At 43.1% G+C, this 16,306-nt stretch overlaps 2 protein-coding genes across 6 annotated transcripts in view; one reads left to right on the forward strand and one right to left on the reverse strand.

Moving 5' to 3' along the window:
- LOC145944901 (uncharacterized) overlaps positions 1–16,306 on the reverse strand; it is a 264,706-nt gene that overhangs the window by 237,206 nt on the left and 11,194 nt on the right. For both annotated transcript variants that reach the window (XM_083053578.1, XM_083053579.1), the window contains one exon: positions 4,645–4,867. In XM_083053578.1, the coding sequence (XP_082909704.1) occupies positions 4,645–4,827 (183 nt within the window). In that variant the 5' untranslated portion in view covers positions 4,828–4,867. The remainder of the gene's footprint in view (positions 1–4,644; positions 4,868–16,306) is intronic.
- LOC145944898 (uncharacterized) overlaps positions 1–16,306 on the forward strand; it is a 242,506-nt gene that overhangs the window by 194,545 nt on the left and 31,655 nt on the right. The window lies entirely within an intron of this gene.

The following is a 16,306-nucleotide window of genomic DNA, read 5'->3' on the forward strand; positions in this document are numbered from 1 at the left end:
TATCTTACATATATACGCTCTCGTGTCTCTCTAAGGATAATGGCATAATTAAAAAAAACTTTAGTAACTATTACGCGCGGGGAGCACTGCATTAACATAATTCAGTATATCCACCGTATGCTTTTACATAGGATGTGTAAATTTCATTATCCCATTTAAAAATCACTTTACTCGAATTTTAGCATTTTAGTAGTTACTAATATTGACGATAACCGTAATATCTCCCTGTCCCTTTCCCCGTCCTTCCCCGCAGCTGATTGCGATTCGCTGCAACGTTCAATGTTTGATCGGAACAAACAAGAGGATGTTGTATTAAACGAATAAAAAAAAGTGACTGATTATTTTACCCGTCGCGCACATCGCGAACACGAGAATTAAATGATGCGTTTGATAAAACTTGGCCAATCCACCACGCGACTGTTACGTTTATTTCAATCAGTAAAATCGAATTCATTACCGTTCCTATTAATCGTACGGTAAAATGAAAAAAAAATAATACTATATTTTTTATGAATATTCATATCTAAATAATCACACACAATATTTTATTAATTAAAATAAAGTTTTCAGATCATTTTAATTTTTTTCGAAATAAAAGATAATCTGAGCGATCAAATTATGCGATTTATTCACAATTAGTATTAGGTTTTTTTTTTATTTCAAAGTACTATAAAGCTTCCCTCTCTTTGGCTCGCGATCGAAGGACAAGCGGGTGGCGAGACAATCGAAATGAAGTTCGAACTTGTCGAAAGAGCCGGAACCTCGAGTAATGGCTCATCCGGGTCGCCAACTTTTAATTCGGACGGCCGACATATGGCCGCTCTCGAACGCGCTGCGGCCTGCGCACGACTGACGTTACGGCGTAGTCGACGACAGGCGATCTGCGGTTTCTGTCATTTACCGATAATCATTCGGTGTGTTCATCCGGGTGTGTGCGCGCCACCCTATTAATACACAGCCCCGGAGCCCGCGGGCTAGCTTCCGGCCACGGTTGTAAGTGCAAGCCGACCTGTCGGCGCCGCGTCGGTGCGCAATGGTCTCCAAACTGCTCGTCCCCCGGAAAGATGACACGTGGCCACGACTCGGTCTCGGTCGTTACTTTTATTACTATGCGTATTGCTTCCGGTCCCGAGGACAGGCCGGCACGGAAGCGAGAGTAAGAAGCGTTATCTATCATCGGACAGGTCTATCGAGGCAGGTGCTCGTAGATATAGATGCCCTGAAAACGATCTCTGTCCTCCTTCGCGACGATAATCCCGTAACGTTATTAGTTTTAGAATCTGTTCTTTTTTTTTTTTTTTACATCGAGACGAAAAAAATAATTGTTCCTGCGATAGCTTCCGGATTGGTTATGCAATACACATGTGTCTCACTTACGTTGTTATTACTTGAATAGACGTGTGGACATCGATATTGAAAGTTTCTTTAAAGAAAATTGTGGAGAAAGTTGCGCTAAAAAAAGAAGTAGGAGTATAGTGTACGTTAAAAATTAATCCCAGGGAAGAGGAAAGTTCTACATACAATTTGAATTATTTTGCTAATATAATCAAATTTAGCATGGATCGTCGAAACTCAAGATTATTTATTTGTTTTTACCGTGTACTCTCTTTGTAATCAAACTTTATTCTTTCAAATTGTAGACATTTAAATACCAATAGTATTTAAATTTCAACATTTCGAAATTATCTTTCTACTGAATGTTTACCGCATCTTTATGACAAGAGCGTGAACATTTTAAAATTAAACACGCGAGCTCCACGATATCCAATTTCGATTATTTTATTGCATCGGTGAAGTTTTACGGGGCAATTTTTGCGCTCGCGACTCCGGCACGACATCATCTCGTACAACGTTTCCCGTTTGACGAATCCTTGAATAATTCACGGTAGAGTATCGCCAGAGAGACTTACTGCCTGTCATGTCACTCTGGCGCGCAGATCCGTCTCGAGCCGCGGCGCGCTTTTCATTTCCAGTCGGCTTAATACTCGTGTCGCACGCGAAAACGGCGAGACGACGGGGAAATTAAGGGCTCTCGAGACAGTCACGACGGGAAAAACGAGGAGCTCGTCCTCTCTCTCGACGCGAGGGCGACTGTCCAATCCTCATCGTTTCGCGAGCACGAGGAACGATCTCTCTCGACTAAAGCGGATCCCTCAAGATCTTCTCTCTACGGTCGACATTCACGACGTCGTCGTCGGCGGCGGCTTCAGGATCACCCTTTCGTTCTTCTTCCGTCCGTTCTTTCCTCCTCTCGGCGCGTCTTTGTTCTTTCCTTTCCATGTTTTTCGTCAGCGAGACGGTAAACATTCAGGACACGCAACCGAACGCCCGACCTGTCCCGTCCCGTCGCCTTCGCCTCACCCCTCGCGGATTGCAAAGGGGTTCGATCCACCCTAACGTTTCGCTTTTTCATAATAAAATCGTCATGCGGTACCCCGATTGGCTGGGATCACTCGAGGGGTCTCACAATACATCGGGGGCTTGTCCACGCCGATATTCGTGGGGTGAGGTGCACACGAGGGCGAAAAAGAGGCAAGGAATGCGCGAGCGAGAAAGAGAATATATACCGGAGGGTAAGAATAAAAAGGGCCAGAAAGAGAGAGTGCGACACATCAGAGTTCTCTCGTACTCGGTGGCTGTCGCTGTGTAAATAGGGCACACCAAGAGACACACGCCCCACGCATTGTGCGTGCCCTCTCGTCTCAAGGGGCGCCCTTCCGTCCCCCTTGACAAAGGGTTGTCCCAAACGCGCGGTCGCTTTAAAACTGAATTTTTTATTCAGCCGACAGGAAAGCGGCCATCATACGCGCTGCCACATTCCCTGTCCTTCGCCCTTCGCCCTTTTTCTGCGAACGCGTGCGAGTACCTTTGGTCGCATTCTTTTCCTTCTGGAACGCGTATGTTCCCCTCGCCATATCGATAAACGGATAGAAGAATTTATTTCTCGAGAAAAATTCAACATATATATATATTTCTTAACCTTTAATATAGATATAAATTTTAAATTTTATATAGATATAAATTTTTGCTACTCTTTAAATCTATAGACGGATAAAATAATAAGAGACTATACATCGATAAATGGTAATGTAATACTGTTCCTTAATCGAATCGATACGACAGTCGTGAATCTGTGGCATGTTTAATATCCTGCTCATAACGCGCGGGATTCATCGGTAGCAAACAAAGGAAAGCTTCGTTTTTAGTCATCGTTGAGCCAGAAGAATGGCCAAAATCGCCATCATCGTGGGACGTACGCACGACCATAGAGAGAGGGAGATGACTCGGGGGATGGAAAAGGGGGAGAGGGGGTTTGGAAAGGGCACTAAGTACACAGATGCACGCGTGTACGTCCTACGGAAGGTACTTACCGCCCCGCGCACGAGTGATTAGCGATATTTTATTTCGCATGGGAAACCAGACAGATGAGAACTAGTTGAGTGGGAGCTCAGCTCTCTTTCATTAGGGCAAGCCCCGTCTCTAAACCCCGTCCAAATCACCCCCCCGTCCACACAACGTTCCCTCCTCTCTCATTTACCCTACTTTCACCCCCCCCCTCCCCCTTCTCCTCCTCTTGTCATTGCTTTTGCAACGTCCCTCGACGCTGTCACGATGGCGTTACATCCAATATCCTCTGGCTCTCTCGGTCGAGCGATTCAAAATGGACAGGTTTTATTGAGAGAGAACTGCAAGGAATCGATGCCGCGATGCAGATTTATATTATCGATTATAAATCAGCTTGGTGTTTACAACTAACGCGATTCGGCTGTTGTTGCTAGGATGTTTACTGAAACAGCGCGACTTCTCCGATCTGTTACTCGCAGTTAATTGGAGCTTTAATGAACACTCTAATGAGCGCCGGTTATTTCTTTCGATAATAGGTATACGCGATCGAGGGATATCGCGGTGCTTTGTAAAGCATGAAACGTCCACTGCGTATAATGTATGTTAGGTGTTTCCTGATTTATATATATTACATAAAGTTTTAATTAATGCATTGAGAAACTAGCTAATTATATTATAATATAAATTATCTTATAACGCTAAATGTTGTGATTAGAAATTATAATAAATTTCAGAAACTTATCAATATTTCTTGTATTATAATCATGTTACACATAAATCATTAGTCTTTACATTTTTTTTTAACTTTCTTCGATATAAGTAATATGGAGAAAATAAAGAAGAAATGCTCAGATTCTATCTTAATGATTTTCAAAGCATATGTCTCTCAAATTAGGGTACTTTACGATATTATGCAAATGATTGTAAATAAAAAATATTATATATGCCTTTAAAATCTGATTAATTTAGAACATGACATCTCTGTCCTGTTATTATCCAACCGTACGATTGTACGATCTCATCTTGGAAGAATCCTAGTCAAAGTCTTCGGAACAGAAAGAGACATATGTCGACCATTTTCACGTACACGACCAATACTCAGACACGACGAAAGGAAACAATCACGGAACGCTTTTTCGTTAGAAGAGAACGAATCATGGTCGGAGGCACAAACTTTAATATCAAGAATCAGGATCCGCCATTTCTCTCTACCGGGCGTGGAATCCTTCGTAGAATGTTTGTATATAATACGTGTATGTGTATGTATATCTATACATGTGCGTATATCTGTGTACGTACCGGGGCATGGAGGTTGGCAAACCCGTCCTTGTTAGCAGCTGCGTAGCATCCCCCGCCCGTTACACAATGCCCTCGCGCTCCCTTGAAAAACGATGGGTGGATTAATGACGTCACGGACAACAAGGAACGCACCTGGCTACTGTCCAGGATCTCTACCAATCTGCGGCGTCCTACGACCTCCATGCGCCATCCAAGTCAATAGATAAACCATCATGCTATATTCCTGGAAGAAAGGATTAAGACCTTCTAAACTTGTTATCTGAAATAATTCCGATAAAAGAAAATTAATAGGATGTCTCTAGTATGAACGGAGAGAACTTGATAGATAATATATTTATCGAAATAAAATATTTTCTTTACATTTAAAATTATCAGAAAAAAGCAAACAAAAAATCATATTAGATTACTCGACTCAAGAGGGGATAAAATTGATAATTCAGAAGTTTTTCAGACATTTTTTTAGATACTTTTATTGATTGAGGAGAATATATTATATAAGCATAATGTAAAAATAAATTTCGAAATCGAATCGTGTTTTTTTGTTTATGAGACACGGTGCAAGAGAGCTCGAATCAATTAAAAATCCGCACGTCAGTCGCTTTATCGTATATTATTGTCACAATTCGCAAAGTCCTCGAAATAAAATCCATAAGAATTTCATGACACGTTTATGAATTTATAGCGCCCTTTGTGCCTGTGGCCCGATAATCCGGACCGGACAGGTACCTACCATTTATTGGGCTCTTTGTTACTATACAAGGTAAAGAAAAGCGGCGGGGGCGTAAAGGGAAGTTTTCCGCGTTGAAAAGGCGGCACGCGGAACCCCTTTTTCCTCGCAATTAAGACGCGAGCCATATCGCCGAGGGACGGGAGATAGGAGGAAAGAGAAAGAGAGAAAAGCACAGTAGACGAGCAGAGAGAAGCAAAATCTTTAGAAACTTTTCAGTCGGAAAGATGGATGCAGGAAGGGGAAAGGGTTACGCTGATGATGCATAAATTAGGTGGGCTAATGGGCCGAGGTCGTCGCTGGAGATACCGTCTGAGAAAAGACCGGGGAAAATATTAATGCCCCTGGCTCTGACTAGCTGGTTGGCTGGGCTGGTCTATGGACGTCCGCGCATTTTCGGGGCGGGCGCTCGTAATTACACTCCTTCGTGCTCTCTTTTTCACAATCGGCCACTGCCATCAGCCGAATCGTCGTCGGGAGACTCGCGTAGCTGCGCTAATAATCTCTTTAGGAAACTCATGATTCTATTTCTCTGGCCAAATCGCGAAATTTCCGAAACTTTTCGTAAAAGAGGACAGTCTTAAAAAAAATATTTAAAGAGTTCATTTTTTATACACCTGCGTCGAGATAATAAAATATCGCATCTATCTTGTTTACTGTGTACGAAGTTTAAAACTTTTAATTTTCCTGTATTTGTAATTTTCTAATGAATTTTTTTTAATTCTTGACTACAACATAAAACAGCAACTTATCTATTTATGAAGTGCATTAATCTCAGTCGTATATTTACGAGTCATGAATTTTAAATACTGCAATCTTTTTCTCTATTATTTATAAATAACATATAGATAATATTAATAAATATCATCTCTCTATATCATCTCTCTATATCTTCCAATTACGCTGCCAAAATGAGACTCGATCTAACGATTCCGGTCGCTCTGCTTCCTTGTCTACGTAACAGTTCCGTTTCCATTAATAACTGATGATCCCTCCTGACCCTTCATTAACCCCGATGCATTAATTTCAATCTTTTTCCACCAGGACCTCTCTTTCACGCTCGCACATATCTTACGTTCATATTTACATCCGTCCGATAGAAATAAAACCTCGAACGCGAACCCCGCAGCGACCGGCGGTGATATATCCAGCGTAATCACGACCATACCGAGATTCAAGTCTGGTAGCCATCGTCCTACGAGATCACGTACACGCTCGAGTACGAGATGAGCGCCGAGAAAGGTCTGCGAAGGCACTGTGAGCAATAATTCTGTACCTCGCAACCCTTCCCCTCGACCCCCTCGCTTGTGTACCAAGAGTTGATCTGCCGCCAAACATCACCCCCGCCTTATAGCCGTCTGGAAGCGCTTCGTCCATCACTCATGGCGCTATTCTTCATTCTTTTACAACGATTTACGAGCGAATACCGGTCATGCGTCAATCGGTACGCGGTGCCCAGCAAATATTAAATGTCAAGGACGCGTCTGACTTATCGGACTGCACTGATAAGATAATTGAATGGTAATTAACTCGGGGAGCAATGACATGTCAATATACGTATATAAGATAAACTACGTTCTCTCTCTCAACTATAACAACACGAATAATTATACATATAATTTGACATGATGTTATATAATAAATCGTATTATATAACATTAACTACCATTAAAAAAAAATATCTGCAAATATTATGTATGACTGATTATGATTGTGGAATTATTGTCGTTAATTCTATTAGATTATATTAATTTTTATATTTGACATATTTTAATAAATAAACATTCGGGTACATCTTTGTTTTACCGTCTCTCTCTCGCTATGATAAATTGTCACGGTTCTCGCGCATCTTCTGTATAAAAAAAAAGATGATATCCGAAAGTGAAAGCGACATTAATTAACGCCCTTGCTTCGACGTAATGTCGCTCGTAAAATAAATACGGAGGCCGCCGTCGGCGAGGAGAGACCGAGCGAGAGAGCGAACTGTGATGCGTCGTGAAAGGCGAAAAATCTTTCCCAATAATGGCATCACGGATCTGCCAATCAGAGCACCGATCGCGAACAGAAAAACGAGCAGCGCGTACGTATATATGTATATAGTATGGCACACACGTGTGTTTGTGTGTATGTCGGTCCTTATATCTGCGTCTCTCTGCGCCCCGTAATTACCAGGGTCGGCCTTCACCGCGGCAATTTGTCAAGGCTGTAATAATCCCAGCGGACCTATGGCATTGTATACATATCGGCAGATGCCTCCCACCGAACCAGATAACATCGCCGACCGGCCGGGGGCCCCGTTCTCTTCTGCGGTACCACATCGCCGGGCCCCGTGAAAACCATCCATTTCGAGTCCGCGCGGTACTATCATCGGCTCGGTTTTTGACGCCCGTTTCAAATTAAAGTCAATCAGCACGCGGATGTATCCGTAGCCTGCGATACCACAAGGCGTGTATACAAATACTGTCTTTCTTCGCTGCCCTCGCGCTCCACCTCTCGCTCTAGAAGTACTATGTGCACGTGGGGGACGGTACGGTTCCCACCTGTGTGACCGCTGTACTACGTAACACACGCGAGAGAGATCGCCGGACTGTAATTTATACGACTGACCCTCGTTACATCGCGATCCGTCATTCGCGATTATGAGGAAACGATGCTCGCGAACTTTTAGCGACTCTCGGTGGTGAGGAGGAAAGAGGGGAACAGGGTATTTATTATGTATCGCGATGAGAGAGGCTAGATTCTGGAGAAGGGAGAGGTCCCGGGGAAACACGGAAATATTTCTTCGCAGGTAACAAACTATGAGGAGCGTGATTGATACCGTACGCTATGATATACAATTATTGCGTAATGTTTATTTTGAGGAAAGAGAGAAGGAGAGAGAGAGTGCAAGTTGAAATTATCTTCAAAATGCCTGAAAGATCCAAATAATTAATAATTACGTTTAAATAATTTTTCCATTTTAAAAATCAATCGCAAACTTTTGACAATTATACGTGACCAAGTTTTTTACGTCTGCTAAAAAATATATCATTTATCAAACCGAGATATCAGCATGCATCTCGCGCATATCGTGGTCTGCTTATAAAGGTCAGATATTTTAGGAAGTGCGCACGCGGACATTAAGTGCTCTCGTAATGAGTCCGCGCTTGGATCTCACCGGCATTTCTCTCGAAGAGACCTAAACGATTTCCCATTTCAACGATCGTCGGCCTTTCCCAGAGCGAGAGATCGAAGCGAAAGGAAAGAACAAAGAGAGAGAAAGAGAAACGGAGATCAGCCACAATGAAAATGATGCGTAGAACAGAGAGAGAAAGAAGACACAAGGCAGAGGGAAGATTGCTCGACGTGCTACAACGTGACTAGCCGTTGTATCTCGTCTCCTTTCATCCCTTCTTGTACCTCGTCTTCTCTCTCTCTTTCTCTTTTCGTATACACGAGGTGTCTCTATAGCTGGATCTCGGTTAATGGTGCATGGCAGTTGCAGGGGCCAGTACGTCAGGTCGGTGCAACAGAGTGCGAGCATCCAGCTATCTTGATGAGATCTTGTTTTCCGTGGGATCTCCCGCGGTGAGACGCGATTCGTTCTTCGTATTGCGCGTTCTCGTTCTATCGCCGGAAAATCACCGATGACTGCTTATATAGCACGACGTACAACGACAGAAAACGATCGCCGCGCATGCGAACACGATCAACAACGGCATGACGATAGAAAAAGAAGGAGAGAGCGAACGACGGCAAAATGCGCTTTTAATTATGCGCGCATCGGTCGCTCGCGGCTCTCTTACGGTAATTAATAATACAATTAACACACGCGCGCGGCCACGATCGCCATCAGGCCATACCGTCTGAAAGTGAAAGTCCCCATCGCGTGTCTACCTTAAATTGTCGAAGAATCGAAGCGAGATTCGATCTCTGACGCGCACATGTGCGCAATTAAATTCTGATGTTTTGAAACGCGATTGTGCGATTTTTGTTGCTACACAACGATTTTCTTCGCGTGAGAAACGCGTTTCTCGGAAATGGCTCGTATAAGTGCATCGCTAAAATGCTAATCTGCGCTCTTTATACTGTCTTTCAGATGCGGAAACGAATTTGATTTCCATAATTAAAAACAAATTATACACTGATTTTCCCGGATCTCTCATCCATTTTTGTTACACAGAACAGTTAAGATTGTCTTGTGACTTTATGATTTTATTTTATTTTATTTTTTTTTATTGGGAGAAACTCATTGTCAGCTAGTACACAAACATCCATGTCGGAAAAACGCTTTTCAGGAATGCACTTAAGAGACGTGCCATATAATCGATGTCTCTCGACGGAGACACGATTACGTCGGGTGGGTCGTTTGATTACATCCATATTGTCCTCTTCTCGAAGAAACACAACCGGTTTCTCTTTTTTTTTCTATAGCGCGCTACAGCGTAGATTCGTGCCATGTCCCTTTGCGGAAGATATTATCGACGAAAATCTCCCGTCACATTCAACCCTAAAACGACGCCCGACAAAAAAAGGGGAAACTTTACTACGTCCTAATTGGGATGACAGAGACGTCAATGGCGGCTACGATCAAAGAGACCGTAAATGTTGGTTACGGGTGTAAACTACGGATTTTAGTGTCACCGAGGGTTTTTTTAGGTTCCATAAGATACGCTATTTATGGGGTTGTGTAACCCGCCCTCGTAAAGTAAAGGCGTGCATTAATAAATAAAGCGATTACGCGCTGCGCGACGAACGCTACCTGTCCACTTTGCGAAATCAATTCCACGTTTTTCCTTCTGTGCCACTCAATATGTGCCGTCACTATGTATACATATACGATAATAAAGCGAAAACGCGCAACGTTATTTATGTTGATGCACCTCGCAGGAATTAATATACTTGGGTTGCCAACTCGAGTTATATAGACATTTATGTTAATCAATTAACAAATTAAGAGCCGGTTGCAGAAAACGTTTTCTTATTCAGATGATAGTAAATATTGATTGTGCAAAAATATTTGAACTTATAATTCATTCGGGCTAAAGAGATATATCTTAAGCGAAATATCAAATAATTAAAAAAATATTAAATTATATATTTACATATTAAAATTTATCGTAGCTCAATTTAAAAAAAATTTTTTTATTTAGGCGATTTTTATTCAAAGTGGTTTATAATTTAATTAAATCCTCCAAGTAAGTTAAAATCGAGCGATTTTTTTAATATTAAATATAAACATTTCTCGGCGCAATTTCCTGCAAGTTCTTGAGAACATCTCGCGTACTTCAGCTTTGCGTTTGCGTTGTTAATGGAGAGGCATATCATTAGATGATATAATTATCAATGCACCGGCGCTATTACTGATGTACCCGTTACTTCGTTTTTATATCGTATGCCGTCATTCGTCGACGCGCATCGAGAATACTAATAAGATCGTTTACATCGCTCAACTTCGCATTGTTGCGCGGAGTGTGTGATCAGCCGAGATTAAGCTCGATAATTAGATACACTCGGGAGATCGGATCGCGAGTAATTACAATAACTGCGCCCCGACCTTAATTAATCTTGATGAAAATTTTTATCGCCGCTATCAGCACCAGTCTTGTGATCATCGCATCATACTCTTTACAATGCGACACCGTTATTTCAATAATGCTTACGCTCTCGATAAACATTTTTATTTCACAATTGTTCTATTATATTAGACATTTCGCGAAAAAGAAGAATATTCAATTTTATATTACTTATTGAAATATTTTTTAAAAACGACATTATGTCAATTTCCCTTTGATGTAGAAAATTTCTTCTCCGAGAGACATAATTTCGCGCTACAAACAAACTCGTCGGCGAAAATCAGTTTTTCAGCAGCCTTATATACATATTCTCGAGGCGACGTTTTATACGATCGTATAAGGGCTTAGTCCGCCGTTGTCGCGAGCCGACGTGAACAGAACGAGTATTCTCCTTCTTGTAATTAGAAATTTATGCACTAGTTCGCGAGCGTGTTATTCAAATGTGACACCGCCACTTTGGCCCGGTCCGGAGCCGCATATCTCGGCCCGTAATAATAAGCGATATTTATGCCCGCGACGATGTACGCCATTAATTATCGCCCTAACGGACCACACGCGACTCTATGTGTTACACGTTATAAAAATCAACCTCTCCATCATCCGATCGCTCCCCTCGTCCTCTTGTCGTGTATTTCGAGATTGTCTCGTATCCGGACAATAATTCCTATTGAACGAAAAAAACTTCAACACGATTTTCACAACATCATATACTTTTAATAAAAATAACGTAGACTTTCCTATTAAATTTTTTGCTGCGTACAAGTGATATAAATCATAATGTATTTCGAGATAGAACGATATAAATTGAATTAACAATTTAATTCGGGCTTTCTTTGTATGCGACAGTTAAATGTGCAAAGACGCTTTCGATTTATTGTCATACGCGTATCTTAATCCTCATTACATGCGTATCTTAATCCTCATTACATGCGTATCTTAATCCTCATTACATGCGTGATCGGTTCGATATATGAAGCAGCGAGCTCATAAAACCAGAAAAAGAAGAAGCGTTTCGTTTACGATCGATCTCGCTCCTGTCGCGCGAAGGACTCGCAGGAAAGCGCCGATGGAGCAGCTGCTCAGGATCGTAAAATCCAATCAAGAGTCCCACGCAAGCGGGCGACCGGTCTCTCTTTCGGAGAGAGAGACTTTTAATAAAGTCTCGGGACTCGAGATAGCGGGATCTCGGGCGCCGATCCGAGACGACGGGGGGTGTTCCGGCGCGGAATAAGAGGAGGGAGAGTGAAAACATCGACGGAGAGTTTAACTCTCGCGCCCCTATATACCTTTGTGCCTCCTCTCTTTCTCTCTTTCGGCAACCCCCATCGAGAGGGCTAACTTCTTGACACCGGGGCGACGAGACCGAGATAACGATCCCGGACTGACGTATGCGTGCCGCGTGAGCGTTTGTTACACGGCGCGATTAACGGTGTGAGCTTTCATTATACATCGGCGACCTCGTAGATCTCATCAACGCGATTTACGATCTTCGAATAACAGAAGAGCTCTCTTCGAGCTTGAGAAATAAGAGATTTTTTAATTTTTATATTTTCCCTTCTTTCCTAACATCTGACAGAAAAAAAATAATTTTTTTGCAGAATTTAAAGTGAAATAAAAAAGTTTAATCTCCTGTATTACGTGAAAATGCCTTTGCGTAGACGAATCACCCTTTTAGAATATCCGACCACGCGAGCAAACCGATGCAAGTCGCGCTTTCTCATCCCGAGCGAGAGAGCTCCATGAAATCACTGAACACACCGTTCCCGAAGCGTGGACGTTTGTAGGCAGGGTGTTTCCCTCGCTCGTGCAAAAGTGATACGCCAATATAGGTGTATATATACGATTTTCGCATCTAAATCAGCCTTTCTATCTCGCAGCGACGGCGATAATATGGTCGAAGAAGGAACGCGCGAACCTCTCGATGGTTATGGAAACGCGCTTCGACCTCTCTTTCTTTTATTCGCCTTTCGCGCATTGTCGATCCGCGGATAGGGAGAGAGAGAGAGAGACCCGAGAGTGTTCTGTCTTCGAGATCCGGTCGACCTTTCCCGCGCGTTCCCACGTGCGAAATCGCGCCCCGCGAGAAGCGAGAGCGACGGCCAGGTCCCGCTGCAATGTGCATTGTCCATTCGCGATCGAAAATCGCGCGATATGCACATATCGCCGGCGGCTTGGACACGGTGTATCGACGTGTGTCGGGTGTATCGATGGCGAAGGAGTCGAAACGCGCTCTCACCTATACAAAGAAGGAGTACACAAGGAGATTGGTATCTTCACGCTGCGTGGCCGCGCTGTGTTGCGAGAGATGGAACGTCGACGGCTTGACAAATTGCTCCCTGATTCGCGTTTTCGCTAAAATCAATCACTCCGCCGTTAACGTGTCACCTTTGCACTCGACTCGCGGCGCGGCGTAATTGCCGGATTCTCCTCGCCGTATAATTGCAGACTGCATCGCATCAAAACTTGAGAACTTGGCGATGGAGCGCCTCCTAATCTTCGGCCAAAAGTCGCTCGGCGTCGATCGATCCTCCTCCGTCGACGTACTTGCTTTGTCGTCGCGAATATAATGTCGACGATATTCTTCATATTGACTTCATATAATTACTGGTTGATTGACACGAAAGAAATTTGTTGCAGGTTCAGCGAAAATTGAATATCGAAATTTCATTCGAAAAAGTTTCCGCGCTTCGCGAAATTCTGGGAATATAGGCGGTTTCCAATTAAATTGTTGTTAAGAGGAAAATGTAAAGTAAATATATATCACCTCGTGACTCTTATTAATTCATTCGATGTCTAATGTATCCAGCCTCACGTATCCTATTCCGTTGAGAGGAAGGTCGATTGTGTTCAACTCGAAATCGCGTCATTTCCCGATGATCTCCGATATCGACCTCCTATTCTCGCCACCCGAGCCGACAAAATTAATTACGCTCACGCAGCGAACTCCGCGCCGAGTTTCGAAAGGAAGTTCTCTCGACTCGGGAGAGGAGATGCAGCTCCCATTTCTTGCTGACGCATCGCGACGCGCGTATGTGTGTATCTATATACCCAGCAGCACCTACTCTCTCTTTTAATATAGCGAGAAACAGGGGCCGGTGGAGAGGAGAGAAAAATCAGGACCAGCGGTCTAATAAAAAGATATATATAGGAACGATAATGCAGTCTCCAGAAAGTCCTTTGGATGCACAATGGGGTGTATCATGGCTGGGATGACACGGCCCTTTCCTGTCAATGGTAACCCACAGGCGTCGCATTGTGCCTTAAGGTCTCTATATTCACGTCCGTCTTCCTCCTGTCCCTCGAGAACTCGCGAACGAGTCGCGTCATCATCCTGCGAATCCTATCTCGAACGGTAAGAATCGCCGGAGGTTATATGTACTCTCTTCCGGTCTAGCGATCGCACCGATTAATTATTCTCGGCAATCTTATGATGAATTATATCGCGTCTCAGTCGCGCGAATCCAAAAATACTAATATATTATTACTATATATTCAAAAGCAAATGTACATTAAAAAAATATATGTACATTAAAAGAAATATAAACCGAGAAATCTGCCCTTATCATTTCGAAATCATCTCTTAATGATAAAAAAGAATCCAAACTTTCTCCCTGAATTTCGAATCAGAGATATGCGACGATGACACGGAGACAAAAAGATGATAGAGGATGAAGAAATGATGCTACGCGAAGTGATTCGATCTTCTCTGGGACTCCCTAGGGATCTCCAGAGTATTCGGTGACAGGCAAACAAAAGGCTGTCGGGGGCCTTTTGCGGGCGGTACACTGTTTTTCAAAATTCATAACAGGCCCCGATTGTCCGAGGCATGTGGGGGGTCTTTCAAGTAAAACTCGCGATTGCGCTACGCCGTTTTTCCTCGTCGTATAAACGATTTTCCGCAAGGATGCAATATTTCGCTAATTCTTTTGTCCATTTCGTCAGCTCGTTACTCGCGCGAGAGAATCTCAAAGAAGACGCTACAGATTTAATCTCGGAAAGTTTATCTCCAAAGATATTATTTCCGGATTTTAAACATATTTCATATAATTCCTTTCGGGTTTTAGAAACCGATTGACCAGAATGAAAAATAAATAGATAATTATGATATATATGTAGCTACATTATAAAATACAAAGAAAGTGTTTGTGTAAAATGAATATTAATGTCTCATTAATTCTACTAACACTATTAATTTTTATGAAATATTCTTTTATATTATTTTTATAATTATTATCAATCTTATAAAATGTAACCAGCTGTCCTGACTCTTAATCGATGGACCGAAATTAAACGGTTCATCAATTAAGTTCCTCGTAAATCTTTCGAGAGGTTCGTAGCCTCTGTTTAGTTTCACACACTAGGGAACCGATCTGCGTATCTTCTCCCATCTCTTTCCGAGTAGAGATCTAATAAAAAAATAAAATCGAAACGCGGGACGGAGACGAAAAGTTATTGCGGGAAAGAGCCGTGGCTCGAACGACTGTTTTTCCCATGAACGGTCCCGATCTACGCGAGAGAGCAAATTGAAACGATAAGGCGGATATAGCGCGTCGGCACGCGATCGCGCAGGCGTATCAAATTGATAGCGAGCGAATAATAACTTTATCTCGGCGCGCACACGCGTCGATGCTGTTACCGTCCGCCTTTGAATGGACCGATCAATTCGCCTAACGTCTTTTTAACCCAATTAATTAGCCCGGAACCCGGGCGAGCGGGGAGGGGAGGACGCCGGCTAATGCGAAATACTTGTAGTTGACCGGCAGTGACGTCATCGGCACGTCATCCGCGCTCTCGTCCTTCCCCGGCGCGATCACACGCAGCCTCCTCTCACTTCCGCCGCTATAATAGATATTAATTGCCGCACGCGCGCGCAGCGATACGAGCCGGCTTCGATCGATAGTACGCGCGGGGGCACTTATCGTTTTTACGCCACGTGGTCCGACGATTGACAGGAGAACTGTCAGTCTAGGCGAGTCTAGTCTCGTTACGGTCGCGATCTTGGGCGGCGATTTTATACTTCGCGAGAATTTCTGAAAGACAACTGTAAAATTGCATTTACTTATCTCAACGCTCGAGTCTCGAAGCTATACTAACACAGGTCACCTCGCGGTTTACCTCAAAACTAATAGCAAAAGCCAAATTTAAAAAAAATTATGCTTTCATTTTTAATACGTTTAAAAAGCGAAATCTTCTGCATCGATAAAAAGCAACAAATACTCGCTCTCCATCGAGTCAACTTGATTTGTCTTCTTACGGTACAAGAGATTGGCTTCTGTTTTTGCTACATTGCACTGGAACACCGGCGGAAGAATCCGTTTAGCGTTCGCCCGGCTAATCCCGCGATCGGTCCACGTCTACGTCGAAATCGTGGATCCGGAAA

Source organism: Prenolepis imparis, unplaced genomic scaffold, assembly GCF_030444845.1.
Source record: "Prenolepis imparis isolate NDT839.2.m4 unplaced genomic scaffold, iyPreImpa1.0 SCAF_13, whole genome shotgun sequence".
Taxonomy (NCBI): domain Eukaryota; kingdom Metazoa; phylum Arthropoda; class Insecta; order Hymenoptera; family Formicidae; genus Prenolepis; species Prenolepis imparis.